The 26,526-nt window shown below is 43.2% G+C and overlaps 1 protein-coding gene across 2 annotated transcripts in view; it reads left to right on the top strand.

Moving 5' to 3' along the window:
• LRP11 (LDL receptor related protein 11) overlaps positions 1-26,526 on the top strand; it is a 235,231-nt gene that overhangs the window by 94,859 nt on the left and 113,846 nt on the right. For both annotated transcript variants that reach the window (XM_086927567.1, XM_086927568.1), the window contains exon 3: positions 4,991-5,132. In XM_086927567.1, coding sequence (XP_086783693.1) covers positions 4,991-5,132 — 142 coding nt within the window. The remainder of the gene's footprint in view (positions 1-4,990; positions 5,133-26,526) is intronic.

Below are 26,526 nucleotides of genomic sequence, written 5' to 3'. Positions count from 1 at the left end.
CCACATCAAGGATAGAGATGGGATTTCCACAGACCTTTACACACGGACCTGCTTTGGAATTGTGATCAGGTTTAGTCGTTCTTATTTTGGCCATGTCCCCTTATTAGAATGCTGTACCTAAGGGTGCTGCGTGTTCTTTTTTCAGTTAGTTTCTGTCATTTGAATGTGCATATGCCAGACTCGTATGAGGCAATTTCAACACACAAAATGTGTGCTGAGGCAAGATAAGCTGGCAGCCAGTTGGGCAAAAAATGTAATCTAATGTTTAGGTTTAGGCTGATTTACAAATCTCTCCATGGGACCTGCCCTCAACCCTTACTTCAAGAGCATCCTTGTAGTATTCACCTTGCAGGTAGCAACAATGAAAGGCAGCGTTGTAGTTGAAAACATGGAACTTTGAAAGCACAATCCAATCCAGTGGAGTGAGTATGGAAATTAAGGCTATCTAGGGCAAGTAGGGTAGACCAAGAAAAAGATGGTGTCTAAAATCTTGGGGAAGCTAGCCTTGGCAAAGCCAGTAATTCTGGTCTTAGGGACGTATTGGCTTTGCCAGTTTCCTTTTGCTATGCTGCACAGCGTCCTGGATGATGTGCAGCATGGCTAAAGAATTTAAAAAGAAGATCCCTTTGATGTGGTCAGCTGCGCCATTCAGCACCACTGATGCATGCCTTCGAAATACATGGATGTAATTTTTTTTCATTTTTTTATTCATTTACCAGTTCGGGTTGGATCAGTAACTAAAAGAAGAAACAAGCAGGAGGGCTTTTTTTTAAGCTGGGGCAAGCAGTATGGTTTAGCTAAAACAACAGCTGGCGTGGAAGCGATGAGGGACCACAGGTGGTGGGACGAAGCAACACCGTGGGGTGGAAGCAACACATGAATGCAGGACAGAAGGAAAAACGGGGTGCCTGGTGGGGGTTAAGCAACACAAGGGTGTGGACTGGGGAGCAAACTGGCAAAAGAGAGCCTTCTAGAGCTATTGAGGAGAAGCATTGGGGAAAGAGAGAGGAACATGGAGCACTGCTAAGGGGGGAGAGAAGTATATGAGGAAGTCCACTGGAAAACGCACCCACTCTCGTGAAGTGCTTATAAGAAAAAAAAGTAGCGCTTGGAAAGCGAGCATTGGAAGGACACAATCAATGCGTCCATAGTCCGGGGATTGGACAAACGCAAGAAGAAGGAAAGCCCACACGACCTAGAAAATAAGAAGCAAGTAAATGAGATTAACACTGAAGTCACTAATTGTACGTAATTGGAGAGCTACAAGCCCACTGGAAGCATGCTCTGTCTAATAGGCAAGATCTAAAAAGAGAGGCGATGCAGTTTTGCACTTTGCTCTGGCAACAGATTTTATTGAAACTAAAACGTTTACTAGAACTTTTTGTGACTGTGTTTTTTGAAGTTTTGTCTCATGATTTAAAAAGTTGTGGATACAATGAGGCATTACAGGGAACACTGTATACTTGGAGGTAAGCTTTCTGCATTACAGGGAACACTGTATACCTGAAGGTAAGATTTCTGCTCAAACAGTGGCACCTAGACACACACGGAAAGTTGACCTTCGGCGAGTTTGATTCATGTCAGCTGACAGTGCTCAGTTGTGTTAGAAAAGGCACTTCCCTGAGCCATCTGCGTATGACCTCCAAACTGAGAAGAAATGCCATTCACAGCTCTCCTATTTGCATTACACATTTTATTTCCTCGCTGGTGCTCCCATTGCCATAGCAACCCTTCCTTTGGAAAAACACATGGAGAAAACAAACGCTACTTTCCTATCAGATAGGTAGGTAGAAATGTACTTTGCAGGTCGATTTAACCTTGGTATTGCAGAGACTAGTTTTACTTCTTGCTGCAGCTCATGTCTTCCCTTCTTTCGGCGGTTGTCTTGAAAGGCGTCTGCTTTAATATTTCGAAACCTTTTGACCCCTTATATAAGACCTACATTTTCTGCTTTTAACTTCCAGGTTTTAATCACCTATAATTAGTGTAACTACGTGTTACTGAGTCTTGTGAATAGCTAATATTTACCATCTACTTTTTAGATCGAGCATTCAACACCTCTTGTATATACTTTAGTATATACTTATATGTGTATGTACTTTGTGGGCTCTGGAGATCAGCCCTAGGACTTGTTTGCTTCCGCTTAGGGACTTTTTTTTCTCTAATACTGCCTCTATTTAACTGTCTTGATAGAAAACGACCAGCAGAGGTCAGTCAACTACCAGAATTGCTTTCTGCTGAGGGACTTTCTTTTTTTGATTTTTTTTTGGCAACTGCCTCCATTTAACTTTCTTGATAGAAAACGACCAGCAGAGGTTAGTAAAATACCCAAATCGCTTTAGCATTCTCTAGATTCCAGTCCATAGAAATTGTCTTCCACGAGCACCAGTAGACAATAATATTTTTTTCAAATCTTGTATTTTCAATGATATGGCCACCGAAGGCCCTGATTTTATATTAAAAACGGAGCTTTGGACTATACCATTTCCCGCTGAAAGGCAATATTTCTCTCCATTTGTTTCTATACCGGCCTTGTCATGCAGTTTGGTGCTTACTTTCTCTCTATGTTAAAGAACAGTAGATGTTTCCGCACCCAGGCTAATGTGCTGCATAGCTAAATACAGTATAAGGTCCCAAAGGCGAGACCATTGCATTGGAAATGCTTGTTTAACTTTCTGTTTACTCCATTCTACTGATTTTATATCCATTGAATCAACTACACATACTTATCTGGACCCTTACCCGCCGCTTATCTTCCTCAGCCAGCAACTCCTCGGCTCAAAGCTTGGCCAGCCCTTGCAATTTATGCCCCAAACATCGACCCCACTTTAGCCCTCAATCCTTGCAACGCAAATAGTATAGACTCTACCAGCAGTATACTTACTGTTTTATTTTTAGCCCTCACTGTCATGGATGACACATTGAGTGAGATGCGGCCTGATTCTTCAATATTGCAATACATTTAGAAAATGAATAATCCCAAAAACGGGTTTACTCATGGATGAACAGAGGCGGGCACCTTAAGGGAGGCTGAAGGTGCCAGTGTGTTAAACTACGCTAAGGCCTGGAAAAGTGGGCCCCAGAGGGACAATGCCCAGGAATTGGCATCTCTGCCCCCTAAGCAAGGAAAGAGAGGGCGAGGTAAAAATGGCAACAAAACAGGCTTGAAAGGTGCACATCCAGCAGGCCAATGACCAGGCTGGGCAGGTTTTGAAATTCACCCTCCAGGCATCTGAGCCCCTTAAAGCGTGGCAAGCGCTTGTGCCCACTCATCCTATTCGGGACATGCACCACAACAGCACTACCTCATACTCCCCATTGTGTAGTAAATAGCTTGAGCATCCCCCAGCAAGCCACAACCAATAATAAACTCATTAGTAAAGTACACTAGATGAGATAGAGGAACTTTAAAAGTAACTGCCATCTAAATGTAATAGAGTAATTTTCTTCTCGCCTCTTCTGCCCATTACCTTTCTTGGTTGTGAAGACGCCCTTCTTTGGCGCCTTCGCACCTATCATAAAATAAACAGTTTTGCTTTGTGGGAGCTTTAGCTATCTTCATCTTAATCAATACCCAATATTCTAGTGGCATCAGCTGTCAATGTTGGCGGTAAGTTATTTCCTTTATAAAAGTATTAGTTTAAAGGCGCAGTTCAACCTATAATGACTTCTCACTTGTAAGGTGGGTGGTAACATCTTGTGTTTCCCTCCTGTCTCCCTGGTGAGGCCTGCACAAAGTCTTGTACATATTGGATCTAAAGGTCACAGATTTGCATAGATATCTTTCTCCCTGCAGCCATGATTGGAACTTTCAACCTTAGTTTCTTACCTTAGTCTGGACAACTCATTTTCCTCCATTGTAGATTCCCTCCTCCTCCCCACCCTAATTAGTCATTTGCCACCTTTCTGGTTATTTCCGATTTTTATGAACCATTTCAGTCATAATGTTGAACAAATGCTGGTCAACTTTTCGTTATTCATCACTCCCTGGTTCTTCAGGGTCAAGTATTTTTTTCTTCTTCTGGAGTTCAAATGATTTTGACAAGTATGATATTCAACAGTCTTACTCCTCTGCTTGATTTCTACAACCATGCAAACGTGGTAACCCAGCAAAAAGTGAAAACGTCTAAAAACTGAATTAAGTCAGCTCACTAGTCATTTAGGAAACAGCCAAGTTGTTATTGCTTATCAAAGTTCTAGATGGCTTTCTATGATCTTTCTTCTCTTCTGGAATTTTTTCCCGACTGTTTTTGTGTGAACAGAGAAGCAGCCTCTATTTTGGAACTTAGGATTCTTTTTTTAATGTACAGCGTGGGTTTTGCGTGTAGGAAGATGGATCCGCTTTCATAGATCGCCTGCTGTGCAATGCAGAGTGATTCTTCTCATTCTTGGTTGCCAGTGTAGGGCTTTGGGTGCAGGCGGTTTTGCTTGCTCAACTTTAGGACTTGTCTAGCTTATTTTTCTGGATTCTTAGTAGCTTACCTAAAAGTTGAAAAATAAATTCCTAGATGAAAGGAGCTCAGGTGCCCCCAAGCAAATTGCTTTTCCCTGTGCAGATAAAAAAAGAACTGCCTTCTGTGAAAATACACTAATTCATTGCACCTCCTCATTTTGGTTGTCTACATTCTCCTGCGGAGTTTTATACTCGAAAAACAGAAATATAATCTAAACATAGATGTAAGTCTGTAATTTGAATGTATCTCACTTCCTACAAAATGTTCATTAATTGATCTTCAGAATAAATTGCATCCCATGTAGGTATTCTGAACTTTTCTCCTGTATCCAAAGCTGAGCACCCCTGAAAGACGGTTTGTGATGCTAAATGTGATTATTTTCAATATGAATTACAGAGTCATTAGTGTATATTGTTTACTTTCTTGCCATTTCACTATTAACATGTACAAGCAATGATTACGATTTTTTTTTCCAGGACAAAGTTCAAGACTAGCCTTGGTTAATTTTGATTTTTTTTTAAATTCTTTCCAATTAGGTGCCCCAGCCAGGAACGCTTCAGGTCTCTCATTTGCAGGAGGGAGCTTACGCCTTTCAACTAACGGTTACTGACACTGCTGGCCAACGGAGCTCTGATAATATCACGGTCACTGTTCTACCTATGGAAAGACGTGGAATCGGTGAGTAAGCTAGTGATTTTGAGCAGAAAACGTATTCAGTAAGGATCTTGGTTTATAATGATAGTTGAATTTTACTTTTTGCCCAGTCGTTCTCGTTAACAATTTATATAAGCTTTTTTGTTATTTGAAGGGCGGGGGGCGTGCTAAATTAATTGATTATCTGGAGAAGTGTGGCTAGAACAGAAGCTCCACACAACATACAAAATCAGAAGTTTTTTGAGGAAATGACAGTTTAAAAATGGAGGTGATAGCCACATCTAGGCGCAAAAGACAAGCACTGTGCAGATTAACCTTGGTATCTACTTGTGCTCCTCTACCTAAGATGTCTTTGATGAGGGTGTAGATGGTACTTATCTCTAGTGGTAATCTGATTCTACTCTCGACACTTAATACATGGGCTGAAGGTTGAAGAATGGACAAGGAGTTGATTCCATAGATTTCCCTGGAAGTATGGTTTGAGGACCTCATGTTCCTTTTCCGAAAAAGAACAGACTAATTTGAAAGGAACATTGAAGCCTGGTTTTAGAGGGATTGAACAGGCAAACTCCAGATGAGGAGGAAAGGAGTGAACTGATGGTTTTATGAAGACTGCAGAGAATATATGATAAAGAGAAGTAAACTAGGGGAGGTTTGCTACATTTGAAGGTGTTGTTATTTTGACTTCCTTACCTTCCTCTATGGGTGACCTGTAACTTCCTGTATCATAACTTTGGTCGTGCCAGTACAGCAGAGACAATGAAATCAGTCTGGTGGCCCAGTTTTAATATGGATTTTGTCCCTTGAATGAGGGTATAGCAAAACATATATTATAAATTAGAGATACTATTAAATCAAAAGAAAGCATCACTGTGGTCACCAACAGAGACTATCAAACAAAATAAAATATCTTTCACCGTTCCTGAAGCCTGGGCCGTACCATCCCATCTGTATGACCAACGTCTGGGACCTATTTAGATAATGTGGGAATAATATTTCTGAGGGCCCAGTCATGCGCTATGAACATACCACTGGATCAACAATCGAAGATGGCAAAAATATTAACAGCCAATCCTCCATGGTCTTTAGGGTAATTTGTAGGAGGGACAATTGATCATCTGTAATATTTACAGACATGTCCATGTACAGGAGTATAGGTTCACCCATCTCTTCCTCCCTCATAAGGGTCGGGTGTTTAAATTTGCAAGGACCATTGCGTGTGTATGGAGGAAGCTTGAACCAAATGTCCAGAATCACCACAGTGTAAGCAGTCCAGGGCTCCGCCATCTTTTTGAACCGAAACATTACTTGTACAGTCTGCCTCACTCGAAGGGAAGGCTTAAAAGGGGCCAGCTGATGCAGTTCAACACTTTCTCTGTTCAATACATCTTTCTTGGAGTCAGTCTTGAATATGCATAAAGGCATTGATGAAATCAGCAGGTTTGGCAGGGAGGTACCCACAAATAATTCATCATTATTTCATCTTTTGAGCTACCATGAAACAACGTAATTTAGGTTATTTTTACCCAAGTAGTGTCTGCCGCTAATTGACTGGACTGTATGACATAGGTTAAAACATCCATATACCCTAGGAGGATATCACAACGTGCCTATTCTGCAGAATATTCAACAACAGGGTGCTTAAACAGACATTCTTTTAGATGCTAGAGGGAGTGCAGTATAGCTGTCCACACATTGGTCAGAGGCAGTTACTAAAAGTGTTGCCAAGGCCAGCACTGCCCCAGATAGAGGCCCATTCATACATCCTTCCTAGGCATATACATAACAAACTGTGCACGTTGGAGGGCATAATGTTCCATAATAGTGTCCAAAAACCCATTGTGTTTTAAAGAGTCTCTAAAAAGATGGGTAGTATAAGATGGCACTACCTGAATATCAGTGCAGAGGACCGTGAGTGTCTGGTTCAGGGCACATTTTCCATACAAAGTTGCTGCTGTTCCTGTGGCCATTATTGCAGTTTGTGAGCCATGCCCTGAGATAAATTCATATGGATCAGTTGTTTCTGAAACTGTTGCAACTTGTCAAGAGCTGGACCAAGAGGTCTGTCCTTTCTGTTTAACTGTAATTGCCTGCCATAACATAAACATAACGTGTATTTGTAAACCACTCGTTCACCCTGCATATTATCTTGACGAATGACTATTCTTACCCAAATCACTGAACTCTATCATCAATTTTGGAAGGATGGAGGACTGAGTGTACCCTCTGAAATTCTAACATGTGACCATGAGGTCAAACACAAATCCTGTAGTGGATGCAAGGTGACCTTTGCCAGTAGCCTTGGTGCCATCCTGCTCAGCTAGACACCTGAAATGTGACTAATGTCTTCTTGAAACAGTCCCAAGGAGAGGAAAATGCCTTAGGGGTAGACAATAACGTTTAGGCAGTCTCAAGTTCTTGATAAAAGAACAATAAAAGTAGGAGTAATATTAAGGTACCAACCCTATCATGAATTTGGGTAAATTCAAATTTATTTATTATGTTTTGGCTCTCAAAGAGGGCCACATAAAAATATACAATAAACAACAACAAGTACACAGAAAATCCAAAAGTTTGAGGAACAAGATTCAATCCACAATAGATATACACCGGAAAATTAATCTACAAGGTCGGACAGACAAGATATCTCCAGTTACATATTAATAAATAGCTAAAAATCCTTTAAAAAAGTTAAAAATATAAGAACAGAACATTTCGTTCGGAGGGCCATAAAGTGCATGAAGAAAGTCCTTTAAAGTGACAATGCTAAGGCGGAGACAAATTACTTTTAGCCATCGATTGCGCAAATTACGGAGCATGGGACAAATCAATAGTACATGCATACAGTCCTGGGTGTTCAGTTTACATAAATTGCACAAAGCAGAAGTGCCATGCCATTTAGATAACAGTAGATTTAGTGGAATTAAATCATAACGTAACAAAAACCAAAATCTACGTATACCATGCGGTAGATTCCATAGGGCATAGGGTTGTGGCTGCTTCAACCTATAGGAAGAAATGAGAGGTTCCACGTTCCTTTTGTCACCAACTGACTTTTTATCAGAGAGGAAACAAAACTCCCACGAAGCCTCCTTAAGGACAAGTTTTAACTGTGAGGGAGAGTAGGAGAACAGAACACTTTCATCAAGTTTAAGTAGCGTTACAGCCCTTCTAAAGTTACTTACGAGTTTAGAGAACTCTTTAAAGTTGCCCAGTAGTTCGCTTTTGAGGAGGACTCGCAGGGTCCCTACTCCCGCTCTAGCCAAACTGGCCACCCATCTTATTAGGGCACATAGACCCTGAACCCAGGTACTCCTGAGTCCAAAGTCAAGCCTACAAGCGGCTAGTGGGCAAGCATTGTTTAGAGTAGAGAGGGATCTTAAGAGTTTCCCCTCAATCTTATGGCAAAAGTCCCAGTTTTTCACCTCTATTAATTCAATACCATACAAGATAGTTGCGGGGATTTTTGCTCTAAAAACTTCTAGAAGACTGGAAAAATGCCTTTTCCCCGTTGCCTGGTATAGAGATTTTAAACCATTGCCATGGGCAAGAGCTTTGCGAGAGCAATGCTCTATATGGAGCTTCTCACTCATATTGGCCGTAAATATTTTTCCCAAGAAAGTATAGGAGGTTACGACCTCCAATCTATGCCCCCCAATAGCCCAACCGAAATTTGTGGAGCGGCACTTCTTCTTACCAGCTATACACATCACTTTACTTTTGGTAATGTTAATCTTCATGTGATGATCACCAGCGAAAGCATGGAGAGCCTGTAGCCGATTTGCAAGACCGATTGGAGTCAAGTCAAGAATAAGAACATCATCGGCATACATCAGGCAGGATATTGGAGTCCCTCCTACCATCGGGGCAATCCCCTCACTGGCAGACACGGCGGCAGGGAGGTCAACCGTATATAAGGAGAACAAAAGGGGAGCCAATAAGCAGCCTTGTTTAAGGCCATTCCGAGATGGTATTTTGGCAGAAAGCCCCCTTTCGCCCCCCATTAAGACCCTGCACCAGGTCTCAGTATGCAGAGACCGAACCAGTTCCAACAGGAGGGTAGGGACACCAAGCGTCGCCAATTTTCTCCACAGCGTTCCACGATCTACTTTATCGAACGCTGTGGAGAAATCAATAAAGGCGGCATACACCACTCCTCCTCTCACCTGGACATATTTATCTGTGATCACATGAAGGGCGGTGAGATTATCTAGCGTGCCATGATCCCTACGGAAACCGGTCTGTTCAAACGGCAAAATATTGCCTTCCTCGACCCAATCAGAAAGGGAACTAAGAAGGCATTTCGCAAAGACCTTTCCGATGGAGTCGAGGAGCGCAATCAAGCGGTAATTACCAGGGCTATCCCTTGTACCCTTCTTAAAGATGGGGACCAAAATACTTCCTCTCCAGGAAGCAGGAACAATTTTGGAGAGATGGCACGCCTTAAACAAGGGGTACAAGATTTTACTCCATCTTAAGGGATCTTGTTTAAGGACCGTCATAGGGAGTTCGTCCGGGCCCATGGCCCCAGAGGGACGCATATTTTTTATAGCTGTCTCGATTTCTTTTTCTGAGGGTTAGAATACAAGGTCTTCAGGTGCAGCATATATGGAGTTATCAATACCTGTAGTCCCGTTCCCTGCGTAGAGCTCTCGGATATGAGAGGACCATACCTCTTCTGGTATAGGAATGGGGGTGGGACTATGACGCGTACCACACCCCTTCCCAATTATTGCCCAAAAATCTTTAATATTACCATGTACAGCAGATTCCCTCAGATTAATCCAAACTTTGTCCTCCCTTTCCTTTTTAATTTTTTGCTTGAGTCTGCTTCTCTTTCTTTTTAACCTAGCAATTTCTTTCCCACGTTCCAGGACTCTGTCTAAATACTGTTCGCGAACTAGTTTATTTATTTCCCTATTCAGAGTACGCAATATATTAGGGACCACTTCTCCTTTCCTAGGGGGAACAGTTTTTTTTGCGTACAATAAAATCTTTCGCATAAATTCTTCAAAATAAACTAATTCGCTACCATTCCACTCATTTATTACCATTAGGGTATCGGCCAAAAGGTCCTGTACCCCATTAATAGCGGCAGAGTTCCAGAAGCACCTTCCAGAAGAGGTATGGAAGGTAGCCTCGCTGCCATTAAGCGACCAAGACACAGTATTCAAAGGATTTAAAGACATTGTTAAAAGCAATATACTATGGTCGCTGAGTGACGTTGGTATAATCTTAAGGTCCTGAATATAGGGAAACAGACCATAGTCTGCAATAGCATAGTCCAAAATAGACGACCCAAAGGGGGATTTATGAGTATAATTAGCGGGGACGTCGGATGGAAATCTTCCATTTAAAATAAGACCATCACCAGTCGCTAATTCTTTTAACAAGATCTTCCCTCTTTTGTTTGTCACCAGCTTCTCAGGAAAAAGCGTCTGGGGAATAAAGTGTACCTCTTCCTTAACTTTGTTCCTGAAGAGTTCCAGACTAGCGTTAGAAATTTTACAATTCAAATCCCCTACAAGCAAGATTACCGGAGAAGATGGGGTGTTTTTTATCTGTTCAATATATCGGAGAACCTGCTGCAAACTAGCATTAAAAGACTCCTCAGGGGGTATATACACATTAAAAATTACCATAGGATATTTTTTGCCATTATGGAACAAATTTTCTAGGGTTATTGTGTGGAAAAGTCTACTAGGATCAATATAATGGGAGAATCTCCATTGCAGTTTATTTGACAATAAGCAGGCAATCCCCCCCCTGGCATGCCCTTTCTTAGAGGGCGCAGCGGGTACTTCCAGGACATAGAAATCTTTTGATGGCTTTAGCATATCAATGCACCATGTTTCCTGAATACACAATACATCCGCACCCAGAGAAGATAAAAAGGCGAATTTCTCTGGGCTGCTGTGGAACCCAGCCGCATTCCAGGAAATTATTTTTAATGAGGTGTTAAAGATGATGAAACAATTTGGGGTTATCCTTTGTTTTTGTTGATAACGCACTATGGAGCCAATTCCACCGGTTATTGTCATCTATAAGTGAAGAGTTCTCAGTTAGTAGAAGTGGCTTCACGTGCGAAACTGAGCGTTTTCCCCTAGAGACCCAAATTTTTAGGTCTCTAAGGGGAGATGCTACCCCGTTTTGCTCACCACCCCCAAACACCTGGTTACATAAAAGATTTGGCTTGCCTGGGTTAGAGATAGGGAGAATGTCAATACCTAAACGCTGAAAATTTTCGGCTTGTTCTAGTATCAAATTTACTATAATGGGCGAATAAAATTTCACCCGTATACTCAATACCCTACTTCCACCCAACAGGGATACCAATTCTATGTCCCTAGATTGAATATGGTAGAGACTTTCAATCTCACTAAACCGTTTGAGAAGCCAAGCTCTATTTAACAATAGGTCAGTATCAAATAAAGGTAAGAAGTCTAACACACGCACATCCACCGGGGCCTTAGTAATATTTAAAGACCGGGCAGGAGGGCAGCGATTTTCGGACTCTAATGCTACAGTAAAGGGGGGGGCCAAAGGGTTAAGAGCCCCCGGTGGATATGAAATTGGTTCTCCTAAAGCGCTCCGTGGAGGAGAGCATAGGAGAGAGCCCCCCGTTTGAGGTATAACTTCCTGAGTCATAGAACTACATTGCTCATTTTCCCCCTTTACAGAGGTTAAGGTAGTTAAGTTCAAATCAATGTCCACCTTTAGGGAAGTAGAAGAGGGCTCCACATCAATTTCATCATTCTCCCTTGTCGCTGCAATATTTTGGAAAATAATCCTGCGCTGCTTTTTCTTTCTGTATTTTCAAATTGGTTTCCTCTTGTTCCCTTTATTATTTATATGTTTACCATTTTTTCCCTTGACTTCTTTTACCTCCTGTTTATCGTCCAGGGGTTCTTTTTCAATCTCAGGCATAAAAATAGGAAATAACTCCTGGGCCACTTTAGGGCCAGACAAAGGATTATCATCTTCCTCTATCTCCAGAGCTGAGTTTTTAATGCAGTTGGGAGCTGCAGTTAAAGGCATGTCCTTGTGTGATTCCAGAGTAGGAGTTACATCCTTCCTATCAAGTTCCCCTCTGGTGTCTCTGGTTTTCCCCTCAGACAAGTAATACTCAGACTTGGGGGGGGGGGAAGCATTCCTCATATCAGGCGATTTTTGCAGCAATGTCTTTAAAATTTGAGTGACTGATTCCAAAATACAGTCCGAGCTGCCAACAAATTTCCCCAGAAGAAGTAAGATTGAGGCTAGGAGTTGTTCCAGGGCGATCATAGACTCTGAGATCGGCTTTTCTCTTGCTTCCACGGAGCAACGATTATCCAAGAGATTAAGATCAGGGCTCCTTGAAACATTTAACAAGTCGGACATTTCATGGCCATTTAACGAAGGGGTGCTACTATACAGCAGTAACCCAGAAGGGGTGGCACCCCCTGAGGACTTAAACTGTTCCAAAGTCTCCACTTTAGCTGGGCTTACGTAGCGTCCCCAAAGTTCCAGGTCAATAGATAGTGCAGACAAATCGCCCCCCGGCCTATCATTCAAAGGGGAATGAGGCATCGGGGGTATATGCACAGGATCACCTACAGCCATCACCTTCCCCTCTGTTGAGTCCCGCAGGGAAGACCCCCCCACCATTGATTGTAGGGCCCCTGGGTGTGCCAGAGGCAGTCGGGGGTCTATGGAGGCTGGTGTATGAACATCCAGGGCTTTAGTATCAGAGCTTTCAGGAGTAGCAATTTGAGATTTTTTTACAGCAGATAGATCCCAAAGTTCTGATAGTTGGCATTGACCTTTCAACGGTGGGTTATTCACGGATTTATTTCTTGTGCGGGTAGTAGTTAATTTTCTGCCAGGTTTTTCTCCCACTACCCTTCCTGAGCGTAGAGTTTTAGACATTTTCCGTACTATTTTCCACAAAGATAAACTTAATCGAAATGGACAAACTCCAAGGGAGAATGTACAGTGAGTAAAATGATATTTCGTAAAAGGATAAAACTTATGTGAACCTGGAGTAACGTCAATCCCTGTCCGGCCAAGTTAGTATGAAGAACGGTGTAATAATGTCAGTACATGGATCGTTCTCAAACCGGCAGAAATAAAAACAAGTTCGTCTAGGCAAAAACAGAATGTAAATAACCGGGCCCAGCCCAGCCTACCTCGGCCACTGAGGGCCACAGAGGGCCCGCCCTTTGCCCGGGCTTAGCCCGGCTTCCCGCTCGCGTCCCGCGAGGCGGGGGTGTCTCCGTATTTCTGCGCCTCCTGGCGCGAAACTGACGCGGCCGGTGCCGCTGGGGTAGATGGGAAATGTAGTTTCCTGCCTCAGCGCCGCGCTCCACTGCCAGTGATGGGTTCTGTCAGCGGGAGGCGGGCGGGCAAAGTCGCGGTTATGGAGAGCCCAACAGCAGCGTTTCTCACCCAAAAAGCAGTCCAGGTAAACCTGCAGCTACACCCCCTTGGCCGGGGTGTCTCCGTATTTCTGCGCCTCCTGGCGCGAAACTGACGCGGCCGGTGCCGCTGGGGTAGATGGGAAATGTAGTTTCCTGCCTCAGCGCCGCGCTCCACTGCCGGTGATGGGTTCTGTCAGCGGGAGGCGGGCGGGCAAAGTCGCGGTTATGGAGAGCCCAACAGCAGCGTTTCTCACCCAAAAAGCAGTCCAGGTAAACCTGCAGCTACACCCCCTCGGCCGGGGTGTCTCCGTATTTCTGCGCCTCCTGGCGCGAAACTGACGCGGCCGGTGCCGCTGGGGTAGATGGGAAATGTAGTTTCCTGCCTCAGCGCCGCGCTCCACTGCCGGTGATGGGTTCTGTCAGCGGGAGGCGGGCGGGCAAAGTCGCGGTTATGGAGAGCCCAACAGCAGCGTTTCTCACCCAAAAAGCAGTCCAGGTAAACCTGCAGCTACACCCCCTCGGCCGGGGTGTCTCCGTATTTCTGCGCCTCCTGGCGCGAAACTGACGCGGCCGGTGCCGCTGGGGTAGATGGGAAATGTAGTTTCCTGCCTCAGCGCCGCGCTCCACTGCCGGTGATGGGTTCTGTCAGCGGGAGGCGGGCGGGCAAAGTCGCGGTTATGGAGAGCCCAACAGCAGCGTTTCTCACCCAAAAAGCAGTCCAGGTAAACCTGCAGCTACACCCCCTCGGCCGGGGTGTCTCCGTATTTCTGCGCCTCCTGGCGCGAAACTGACGCGGCCGGTGCCGCTGGGGTAGATGGGAAATGTAGTTTCCTGCCTCAGCGCCGCGCTCCACTGCCGGTGATGGGTTCTGTCAGCGGGAGGCGGGCGGGCAAAGTCGCGGTTATGGAGAGCCCAACAGCAGCGTTTCTCACCCAAAAAGCAGTCCAGGTAAACCTGCAGCTAATTTGGGTAGTGAATAGTCAACAATAAAGTTTCTGAAATTCAGGAATCCACAAGATTATGGCTGCAAAAAAGCCAGGGGCAAAAATGTACATCAAGTGCGATTTTCATGATGAAAAATTTGAAGTTAAGTGTGTTGTGACACATCCCTCCCCACTACTATTTTCTTTATTTATGGTTTAGACAGAAATTGTTGTTAGAGGAAATGTTCTCAAAGTTTTCTTAGATTGGTAACAAAATGTGATCTGATTTGACTTGGAAACCATCTTAGTATCAGGAAAATAAGATGTCTGACCATGCCACCACCAAGACAAGACTAGAAGAAAAGAACACGGAGGAAAGCAGAGTTAAGTAAAATTCCTTCTAGATTTCTTATGCTCTATTATTCATAATAGTAAAGGCTTGTCTCGCCTACCTGGCACTTTGGAACTTCTTCAGATGTGAGCGGTGCATTGATAATAACGGTCACATTTTAAGAGAATGCCATGTGTGGACTACAATTAGTAATTAGTGCAGGATCAAATAAACCACCCAGCAAGCAGAATGTCAGCGGAATGTCACATCTAAATTGGACTGCATTCCCCCTCCTCCACTCTGCCCTTACCTCTGAGGGGTTTCCTTCAGCCGGCCACCCATCACGGTGCTGAGCAGGGGAGGGTCCCGAGTAACCTCTCTCCTTGGTGCTGCCAGAAGCCTTCATTTTTTTCCCACAACATAACCCCTCCGATAAGACATTTTTGACTGAGAAATGAAAGTGAAACTATTCTAACTTCCACATCTTTTAGACGACATTACTGCCCTCTAGCGGCCGCCGTTTGTATTATTTATGTTGCAGTATAGTATTTTACACACAGGCACAGTTTATCTGGAGGCACATGCATCAAGCATGCGCGCCTCGCGTTGGAAGGAGGGGGAGAGAGGAGGGGGCCTGCGCCGGTTTCCCTTGCAGGAGCGAGCAGGAACCATCTGTCAAACCTTGCTCCCGCAAGGGAATTGCCAGACGTGCATGCCTTGCCATGCAAAGCAATGCAATATGTGCACGTTTTTGGCAGCAAACCTGAATCGATGGCTAAAGGTCTTTTTCCTCTGAAGCGCGCATGCGAGACCTAAAAACAAAGAAAAGGCAGCATACATAAAAAGATTTGAAAGAAATCTTAGTACATGATGAGTACGATGATAAGGTAAATAAAATATATAATCATGTAGAAAGTCAAGACACTGCTGCCTCAATTGTCATTTCGACCCCAATTACTGAGGATCATCATCAGTACAAACATGCACGTAGATGATGTAGTGCTGATCATTAAATTAAAATTGAAGAAGCAAAGGTTTTGGGCCCTTGAAGCAATAACTACCAGTTACGTTACCAAGGACACATTAAGTTTTGGTAAGCACGGGGAGATGAAGTAATTTGCCAGGATCACAAGATGTTGAGCCGACTCCGAGGCTTGAACCTGGTTCTCCAGCTCCAAAGTCAGCAGCTCTGTCCTTAAGGCCACATCCTCTCCCCATGTACACTGAGCTATAGGCCACTAATTTACAGGAATTCGCACATCTAATAATAACCGTGTACTAAGGATTCCGAACAACGGATATGTGGTCTGACATGATGACAGAGCAAACAGTAACTCCTATAAAGTCGAAATGGCAGCTGTTTGAGAGGAGTGTACCTAAGGTCAGGCACATTAAGACATTATAACCGTGTCCGAGAGATGAACCATGTCCAACTGAAAATGACTACTTCTGCTAAAATAAATTGCATCTAGGTAGTTGCATGGACAAATAGGATTAAAAAGTGCAGGCCTAATTTTAACAACGGCTCACAAATATTGCTTAATACTTGGGATCCATCTAGTGTTAGGAGAAATAGGAGCACAGCTGCGATACTTCTTCCTTCCAAACTCACGGGTCCCTCGGTCTGCTGACAGGAGGCAAGCCCTGTCTTACGTCGGCACTGCGTCCGTGGGCTCTGTCAATGTAAACATCCAACCTGGCAGCCTGGTTGTCTTCTAGAGCCACCATGTCACAATTGCGGTGCCTCTCACTTTTTTGAGATTCGATTGCTTTCACTCATTTTCCCTTGGTGGTTCCCCATTGTAAGCATGGGGACATGGGTAGGGAAAATGTTTAAGTGATCCCCACATACAAGAAGAAAACTCCACGCCTGATGGGGCCATTTGTTTGTGTTGAAAAAACAACGCCTTCTTTAGGAGTGTACTCGATAGAAAAAAATGCCGATCGTGCCCTTTAAACATGCAAACCGCTTGGGACTTCCTTTGCAGCACAGAGATCCCCTCAGGGCAGATGGGACTCTCTAAATAAGGCAGATTGCCCTCAGCAAAGACTGCCCCCCTCCCCCCCACGTAGCCTCCCCCAGACCGTATAAACATTATAATTAGAAGGTAGTGCTAAGTAGGTGTTGCAATGGGCAGTCAAAAGCACATTACGTGTAGTGCATTGCGGCCCTGCGTTCTGCCTCCAGACATTTTTTTTCTCAAAGCCTCAGCCTGCAAAGATAAGATGACAACAGGTGGGACTATTTCAAGGAGAGCAGAAAGAATGTGCAAATATATTTTGTAGTCCCTGGATAAACACCAGGCGGTTCCCTTCTGTACGTTCCGTTCTGACCTTGTAATTTATCACTGCAATGCATAGTAAGCATTGCTGTTCTGCTGTAATCTAAATGCAGTTAGAAAGTAAACCTGGATTATTACTATGAATGTTTTTTCCTTAAAACCATTTTTGGGAAATTTACAACTATGAAAACAAGCATTTGTAATGCAATAGGTCTCGCATTAGGAAAGTTTGAGCTATTGGTATTGTAAATTACACAGTTTTTATTTGTGTTAGTTTTGAAAATAGAGAACTTAATAGCTTTGTCATTTACAATGCTAATAGTTTTAACTTTCGCAAATGTGACACCTATAGCATTTGTAATGCAATATGTGTTGTATGTACGTGACTTAGATGTATTGATATTACAAATAACAATGGCTTTTACATTTTTTATATTTAATACTTAAATAAAAGATATTGCCATTTATATTGGCAATAGCTTAAACTTTTGTAAATAATTTTTGGGAAGATTATGTTAATTGTATTTTATTGTGACGAAAATCCAAGAACAGAAGTGAAATATTAACATCTTTTTGTGACATTTGTAATAAAGCTTGAAACATTGAGAGAACATATTTGAACCAGTTGTTGAATCGTTGCACAGATTGATGCAATAGGTGGTGCTGATTGAGGTTGTGGCGTTCAGTGATGCTATGGTAGCGCCTAGTGATGTTGTATTTCCCATGAGTGATGTTGTGGTGGTGCTGAGTGATACTGTGGTGAAGAGATAGATAGATAGAGGGAGGGCGATAGATAGATAAAGGGAGGGCGATAGATAGATAGAGGGAGGGCAAAAGATAGATAGACAGAGTGATGGCGATAGATAGATAGACAGAGTGATGGCGATAGATAGAGTGAGTGAGTGCGATAGATGGAGTGTATTTATGTTGCATTGAGTAGTGTAAGTATGAGGTGTGTAATTATATGGCACTGAGTGGTATTATGTGGAGTGTATTTACGTTGCATTGAGAATAGTAATTATATGGCGTGTAATTATGTGGCATTGAGTGGTAATATGGGGAGTGTATGTTGTATTCAGTAGAGTAATTATGTGGCACTGAGTGGTATTTGGAGTGAATGTTGCATTGAGTGCAATGTAATTATGTGGTGTGTATTGTGTGGCACTAAGTGGTATTTGGAGTGTATGTTGCATTCAGTGTAGTGTAATTATGTGCTGTGTAATTATGTGGCACTGAGTGGTATTTGGAGTGTATGTCGGATTGAGTGCAGTGTAATTATGCGGCGTGTAAATATGTGGCACTGAGTGGTATTTGGAGTGTATGTTGCATTGAGCGCAGTGTAATTATGTAGCATGTAATTATGTGGCACTGAGTGGTATTGTGTGGAGTGTATGTTGTATTCAGTAGAGTGTAATTGTGTGGCATGTAGTTTTGTGGCACTGAGTGGTATTGTTTGGGTTGTATGTTGCATTGAGTGCCTGTGTAATTATGTAGCATATAATTATGTGGCACTGAGTGGTATTGTGTGGAGTGTGTGTTGCATTCAGTAGAGTGTAATTATGTGGTGTGTAATTATGCGGCACTGAGCTGTATTTGTAGTGTATGTTGCATTGAGTGCAGTGTAATTATGTGGCAGTGCAGTGTGTGTGAGGCAGCGCAGTGTGTGTGTGAGGCAGCGCAGTGTGTGTGTGAGGCAGCGCAGTGTGTGTGTGTGCCATAAATGTGTAGTGAGTGTGTTGGCAAAGGGTCATCTAGCTTGGCTTGGGCCTGTCTCTGGAGCGAATGAACAATATTCTTGTGCAGAAGGAGTGCTGTGGCAGATATGGTAGCCTGGTGTCACATGAGCCTTCCTTGCGCATCCTTAGTCGTTTACTTCCATGAAAAGGAGGTGCTAAGAAATTTGAATCTGGGAGGTTTGGCAAAGAAGGTTAGATGGACTTGTGTGAACGAGGTCAACCATTGTACACAGAGTATGCGGGCCTTATGGGGAATTAAAAATATAATTGGGAGTTGAGGAATAAGCAGTGCTACGTTGCGGGATCGGAGAAGACAAGAATTTTGATTTTGATCTGTCCAGTGTTTAATTGCTACAAGGCAATCCAAGAGTTTCTTTTGGAGGTGGGGGATACAGAGAAAAAGATCTGTGTGTCATCATTAAGGAATTAAAAAGAGAATGCACAAAATAACATGGTTCACGGTGCAAAATAAGAATAGGAGAGACTTAGGGGCCGGTTCTTGGCAAATGGTAGGGAGGGAACTAGGGCAGTGATAAACAGCTAGGGGTGGTGAAACAGCAGTTTAAATGGTACTTCATTTTAACTCTGTGCGAACAATGCCTTAAGTAAGTGGCAAGGATGGTGTGATGTACACTTTTCCAAAAACTAGAGAGAGGTTAAGGAGGATGAGACGTGAGGTGGTGGTGGACAGATGCTTGCGCAGTCGCCATCTCGGTTTAACACAATTGGCCAAAAACAGATTGAAGTTGATTTGGTAGGTTATGGTGATAGGCAATTAGTGAGTTGGATGAGCATTAATCGCCCAAGTGTTTTCAGAGGAATGAGCGTAGAGATAATGTCAAGTAGCTATTTGGATATGATGCGCACCTAAGACTGTTTTCTACACCGTACTTTGGTTGGATGTCTTTCATTTATTGGAGCATGCAACTTGGGGCATTAAAGGAAGCTAGCAGACAAAACCATACCACACGTTATCTTCTGGTGAGGAAATAACATGGGGTGTGCTGGCAAAAGAAGTGGTAAAGAGCTACAAATAAACATGTGATGCACGAATAATCATAGATTTCTAGCGAACAATCAGTTTTGTATATATACTCAAATGATATATTTATTCTATTTGGCCACTGAATATATTTCTTTTGAAAAAATCAATAAAATACTTGAACCAGTCCTGCGCTGCCATCAGCTCTTTGCCGGCCTGTGAGTTGTGGGAGGGCGGGGGCTGCCTGCGCGCCACTCTTCAGTTTTGTTTTGAGGTCGGAGCGCGAGCCCGGAGAAGAGAAGTGCCGCATGAAGTCCCGGGTCCCAGGAGGGGGCCCGGGTGAAGACCAGCGCGGGAGACTGCGGGCCCCCATGCCTATGGGGAGAGCTCCGCTTCTTGGTAGAGTGGCAGAGGAGCTAGAGTGCTCTGCGGGGCTCCCTTGACAGATGGTGCGAGCTCGAGTCCGACTCCGGTGAGGTAAGGGGGGGGCTGTGTGCCTGTATGTGTGTGCCTGCGTGTGCATGCGCGCGCCTGTGTGTGTGTGCGTGCATGCAGAGGGGTGGGGGCTGGCTGTGTCTGTGTGTGTGTGCGCCGTTAATGTATGCGAGCGAAGCGAAAGCAGGGGCTGGGAGTTCGTCTGCGCAAGCGCGGCTCAGACGCGCGCTCCCGCGGTCAAAACTGAGACTGCAAAAGCGCGCATCTGACTCGTGTCTTCATTCCTAAATACGGGTGACAATAGGTCCAAAGCAGACACCATCAATGCTTACGCATTGAATGTAGGTCTGCTCGACCTAAAAACAAATATTGTAAAGTGTACTCAAGTGGCTACTGTCGCCTACTTAATTATATTGTGTGGGGTGGAAGGAATGCGTGGCACGGAGCCCTCTACCACCATTTTTAATGTGTCGGGTCTGGTTGTGTAGCCACTATGCATCAGATGCATGTATCAATCAATCAATCAATCAGCATTTGTAGAGCGTGGCACTGTCAGTCCTGGGGGTGTCTGGGCGCTGAGGTGCGAGGTCACTGTCAAAAGCCAGGTCTTGAGGAAGCGGAGGGAAGATGGAAGAAACAGTAGAAAAAGGCAGAACAGAGGGCAGAAAACAAGCGAGCAGAAAGGACAAAACAGGGCAGAAGAGGGCAAAACAGAGGGCAGAAAAACGAGCAGAAAGGCTGAACAGAGGGCAGAAAAACGAGCAGAAGCCAAAACAGAGCAAGTAACAAGCAGATGAGACATAAACAGAGGGCTGCAGGTAGACAGGCAGCAGAGGGTAGCAGACTGTGGGCATTCTGGACAGGAGAACTGTCACGGGGGAGCTGGCACAAGGACCTGTATTGAGAAGAGTAACCACAAGTCATTGAAGTATCTGCTGTCTTTTACTGTCTACCTTCAAAACATTCCTTCCTCCTCATAGTCATACCAGGTGCATCACATTACAGCATGGCATGATATTTTACTTCGAATCAATGCATCAACAAACTGTTGTAACAGGATTTGGTGCAGTTAGCACTGGTTGTGCATCCGGGCCCCACAACATCACAATCTCTTACACGCATCCACATATGTAGCAACCCATCAGAATCAGTTGTCAGGTTTCTGACCTTGTGCCTTAACTCCACACACAACCACTGATGCCATCTGGCACCTACCCACATCTGCTCCTTTTTGTGCTTACAGCACTTCCTGGCCTCTGCCATGTCCCTACAGGATCAAGTCAGGGCACCCACTATCTCTATTGTCATCATTAGCATAGCGGGTCCCTCAACCTGCAGGCCTTGCCTGCGCACCGCCCGGCAGAGCCAGTACCTTCACTGGTGCTACAGCTGAATGGGGTTGTTCCTGCTCCTTGGCGGCAAGTATCACCACCAGTTTGAAGAATGACAGTGGATAAGCTGCATTGAGGTGAAAAGTAGGAACCAAACACACATACTGAGGTAGTTCTAAAGGAAGAGTTACTCTGACCGATTGCTCTTAGTGATTTGTGGAAAATGAGTCAAAACATAGAAACAAAAGTGACCATGCTAAAAAGAGGTTAAAAAGGAGGGCATAAAAATATCCACAGGTGAAAGATATAGGTCCAGGTAATGAGTACCAGTATGAAATATGTTATGTTACAGAGCACATAAATGGCGAAAACCAAAAGAGACACTAACTTCCAGGAATGTGCAGTCACATCTGTGAACAACTGACCTCTTCGGTGAGATTGGCCAAACATAGGCTCTTATGTCTCTAGTTTACAAAAGAGGAAATATCTGAGATAGTTTATTACATACTTCCTTATCTTTGGAAGACGTCCTGTGGGGCTACTGGTGACCACTGGCATTGTTAATTCATTTTGTACCCCCTTTCAAAGTGGTAGCTCAAAAAAGGCGACAGTCATAGCAATCATGACGAATGCAGAAGAGGGATGTCTAGTCCTGGAAACAGAATCCAAGACGAGAAAGGCAAACGTCCGGCACAAAAGAGTAGACACACACACTGCTTCAGTGACATCTTCAAACAAATCCTGAAGAACGACTGGGTTTGAAAGAAGCAATGTGGTAGTTTGGAAGGTTTCACTGCACAACAGGAAATTCCATTTCTTTTGCTAGGTGACCACCACATTGGCATTCGTAGAGATGTGCTAACTCTCCTAGTTTTAAATGTTATTTATTGTTCCTCCAAGGTTTCAAAAGATACTGAACCAGCGATGAAAGAGAGCCGAACTACAAACTGCTTACATGCAGTGAACATGTCATCAACATTATTTGTGCGTGTCCAGTTTCTCTCATTTCTCTCGTTCTCTCCTTGATTCTCCATGGCCATCTGTCCTTCCCTTTCTCATGAAGGAAGGAGCTCCGGGTTAGAAATAGTTCGGAATAAAAGGTGGCTAGAATTTTACAAAGTTTTAGGCAGTGGAAGGGTTGAAAACATTTTAGTAGTCAAACGGCCAACGGATGGTAACTGTAATGTTTGTACCTGGAGTGTTCACATTAGTCACTATGCAATCTGAACCAACATTGCGGTTATCGTCGTTCTACTTTTAATGGCAAATTGCCTTTTTGATTGCGTCCAAATGGGAACAGGTACCGAGTTCTTTTGAATTGTAATGAACAATCCTCTTTTATGGTAAAGACAGATTCTGAATTACAGTTTTGAAAATGCAGCTTTTAGAAAGTTGGCTATTTTATGCCTTATCAATTTTTTTTACCTACAATCTGTTTTTGGGTTACATGACTAGGTGTAGCTGGCAGTTGGTCTTTGTGTATTCCCACTTAAACATGAATTGGCTCTGTCCTGCCACCACACATAGGACTACATGCCTAGATAGTTAGTCTGGAGCCAGGGCAGGGGAGGCAGGAAAGAAGTAAATTAAATATGCCAATTGTGGATAAGTCCACGTTATCACTTTTTTTGGGAGAGAGCACTTAAACTTTGAACCTGGTTAGCAGCGGTAAAGTGCCCAGAGTCCTAAACTCAAAAGAAAGCATTCATCAAAAAAAGGGGAGGATGAGCAATGCAAAAGTTAGGGGGTGACCCTTCAGAAAGGGCCAGGTCCAACAGTGAGCTATAATCTATAACAATGTACGTCATTTTCTACATATCACTATATAAATGCAAAAGTTGTATATTTATTTCTGTTAAACAAAATGATCTCGCTTAATGCAAGAGTATTGTACTGTAATTCTGTTTTCAAAATAGACATACACTGTTTTTACCCTAAGTGTAGAGTTCTGAGAACCAGAATTCAACCTGGTGATGTCTTTTCATGATCTTTACAACAAAGTCCATTTCTATGTGCCCAATACAGTTTAAGAGTTACCCGCATGAGAAGTGTAATGCAACGTTTGTCCATAAGTGCAACTTCAAAGAACCTCCTAATTCGTCATAGGTTAAGAGCAGCAGATAATGTGAAAAACATTCATGCAGTTGTAAACATATCAGTTAGACAATCGACAAACCATACGGAGGTTGGAATACTGATCTTTTGGTCTCTCGCCTTTAGAACCAATGTCCGGAAAAAAAAAATTCAAGTTCCTTTTCCACTGATTGTTAAATCTCCTATGTATATAATTGATGTATTTGTTTATATCTTCAGCTAACGGAACAAAGAAGGTGAAACATGACATTCGCTCTTTTGAATGTGTTAAATAGTCAACTAGTAATCCATAGTCCTCATGACAAGTATTTTGCCTTGATATCATCTTATAGTCCTATATTAATTGCAACCAGCTGCAGTTGTTACTCACTTCTAATAAAACAAGTGTTACCTCACATGATTACTGATCCCAGTGTCTTGTATTGGGTATTTCCTGAGTAAGCTAGGAAAACCATTTGCAAATCACAAATGTCAGTTTATGAACTCGTTGTGGCATTTTGTGGACATTCCATTCTTTTATTAGAAATTCACCAGCAGTCGTAACTGTATTTTTAAATTAATTGATGTTAGTACAAAGAAAATATTACATATAGGGTAACTTCTAAAACACACCTTCCAAAATAGTGACAAAAACCCTTGTTGAAAAATGAGGGGAAAAGGAAGAAGTGGTGAAAAGATCTTTAGCTTAATTTCATTTTACTTTTACATGTAATAATCGCCGCCACAACCCGGGACCATTTTGCACCACAGATTGAAATCGTCAGTCCATCTGAACCTCTTAGCTAAGCAGATTTATCACAACTATTCTGTATCACTGCACGATAAACGGAATACTGAAGTTTCTTGTTTTTATGGAAACTGTGAAATATTTGGATGTTTGAATGTGGTAGCCTGTCCTTAACACAACACTTGAAAGTCAGATTTAAAACAGAAGAAAATGTAAGTGCTTAAAGGATGTAAACTACTTACACCCACTGCCCACAATCCCACAAGGCTGTCTTTTTTTTATCAGTCTTGAAAAGTATAAAAAAAAGTACAGAAGATAAGACCGAATCGAGTCTAGCATCTGTGCCTGGAGTAGTATTTGAAAAAAGATGTATTCGAGAGAAAAGTGGACACGGCCTACATTAAATCGAACCTTATTCACCAACAGATAAAATACCCTAACAGCAATGAAATGGGAGACCAGTGAACTCAGTAGGAAGGGAGAACTCACTGGACCGACGACCATATGTTATGGCTCCCTGAAAATAAGAATTCACACCATAGAGTAATTTGTTGAGAAATCCATGGGGAAGATCCTCAAGTTAACTTGACAGAGGGGTGTCTGACTGAAAGATCTAACACCTACTTGGTGCCAAATCCAGTACCAAGCAGTAGCCTTAGGTTTCTACTCCAACTCAATGGAATGGTTTGACGTAATCTTCATGCTTTCTGCTTGTGTACACTCCTCCGTTGCATTTCATATATTTAATATATTCATTTATTTGAGTGCTCTTTTCTCATTTAAAAAGGCATACTTCAATTAGTATTGTTTGCACGTGTATAAAGTATACAATAGTTTTAGTTCATCAATTATTCATGTGTGTATTCACATGATTTAAAATGTTAAATTGAATTAAACGAAGGTGCAATAAGATTATTTTGTAGGATTAACAGAGCGCATTAGACCAATCAAGGCATCAAAGCACTATGCAGGAGGGAGAACTGAGAAGAAAAAAGCAGCTCAGCAACAGCAGAAAACTACCCCCTTCCCCGAAGAGGTATTAATCGGCAGAAAGCCAAGTTTCACCTGCTTACGGAACAGCAGGTGCGAACTAAGGCTCCTGATATGCGCCATAAGAGAGTTCCAGCACCTGGCAGCTGCCACCGTAAAGGCCCGTTCCCTCCACCTAACTTTCTTACACCGAGGAACCATCACCATATACTGACCAGCCGAGCGCAATGGTCTCTGAAGGACAAGGTTGTCCTGAGACAACTCAATCCCTGAGACTGGAGAGCCTTGAGAGTCAAGCAGAGTGCTTTAAAGCGAACTCTCTTCTTTATTGTCAGCCAATGAAGAGCACTCAGTCCTTCCCTAACCGAGGAGAATTTGTTTATACCCTGAACCAGGCGTACGGCAGCATTCTAAATGATTTGGAGCTTATTTAAGGAATAATGGTTGCCATTTAGATAAAGGGCGTTACAGAAGTCTAAGCAGGAGATGAAAAGAGCAATGACCTCTGCCACCTTCAGTTCTTTTGGAAGAAAATATCATATTTTCTTCAGAATACCAATCATCCAGAAGCAGGAACTCACTGTTCTATTAATCTGGGCGTCGAACGACAAGGTGTTATAAAAAAAAAAAATCACTCCCAGATTTTTTGCCACAACCACCGGCCGGAGTGGGGAGAATTCCACCTGTTTCTGGCCACCAACAGTTATTCCAGATAGAGCTGTCCGCTCCAAACACTAAGATCTCTATTTTTTTTGTATTTTTGTATTCATTTTCAGCCAGTTCTCCCTCATCATCTGTTGATCTCTCGCATACAAGCCATGAACCTCTCTGCCACCTCATCCCAGGCATCAGATATGGACACGATGAACTGGTATGGTCCTTGTAGAAAGATACCTGGAAACCAAAACAACATACTAGTTTTGATAAAGGGGCAACATACAAGTTAAATAAAGTGGGACTTGAGGATGACCCTTGGTGAACCCCACATGGAATCTGAAAGGGGGGTGCTCTAAATTCTCTGCGGCTGTGATCGTTCTATTCCATAAGAAAGATTCCAACAGTCTAGGAGCCACCCCCTTCAGCCCTGCCCGTCGCAGCTGTTGCACCAATAAACATTGAAATATGGTGTCAAAGTATGCTGATCAGTCAAGCAAAAGCCGGATTGGTGCGCCTCCCTGATCTACTTAT

Source organism: Lissotriton vulgaris, chromosome 6, assembly GCF_964263255.1.
Source record: "Lissotriton vulgaris chromosome 6, aLisVul1.2, whole genome shotgun sequence".
Lineage (NCBI taxonomy): Eukaryota > Metazoa > Chordata > Amphibia > Caudata > Salamandridae > Lissotriton > Lissotriton vulgaris.
Note: the sequence above shows the minus strand (reverse complement) of the source record. Positions and strands in the feature narration are given on the sequence as shown.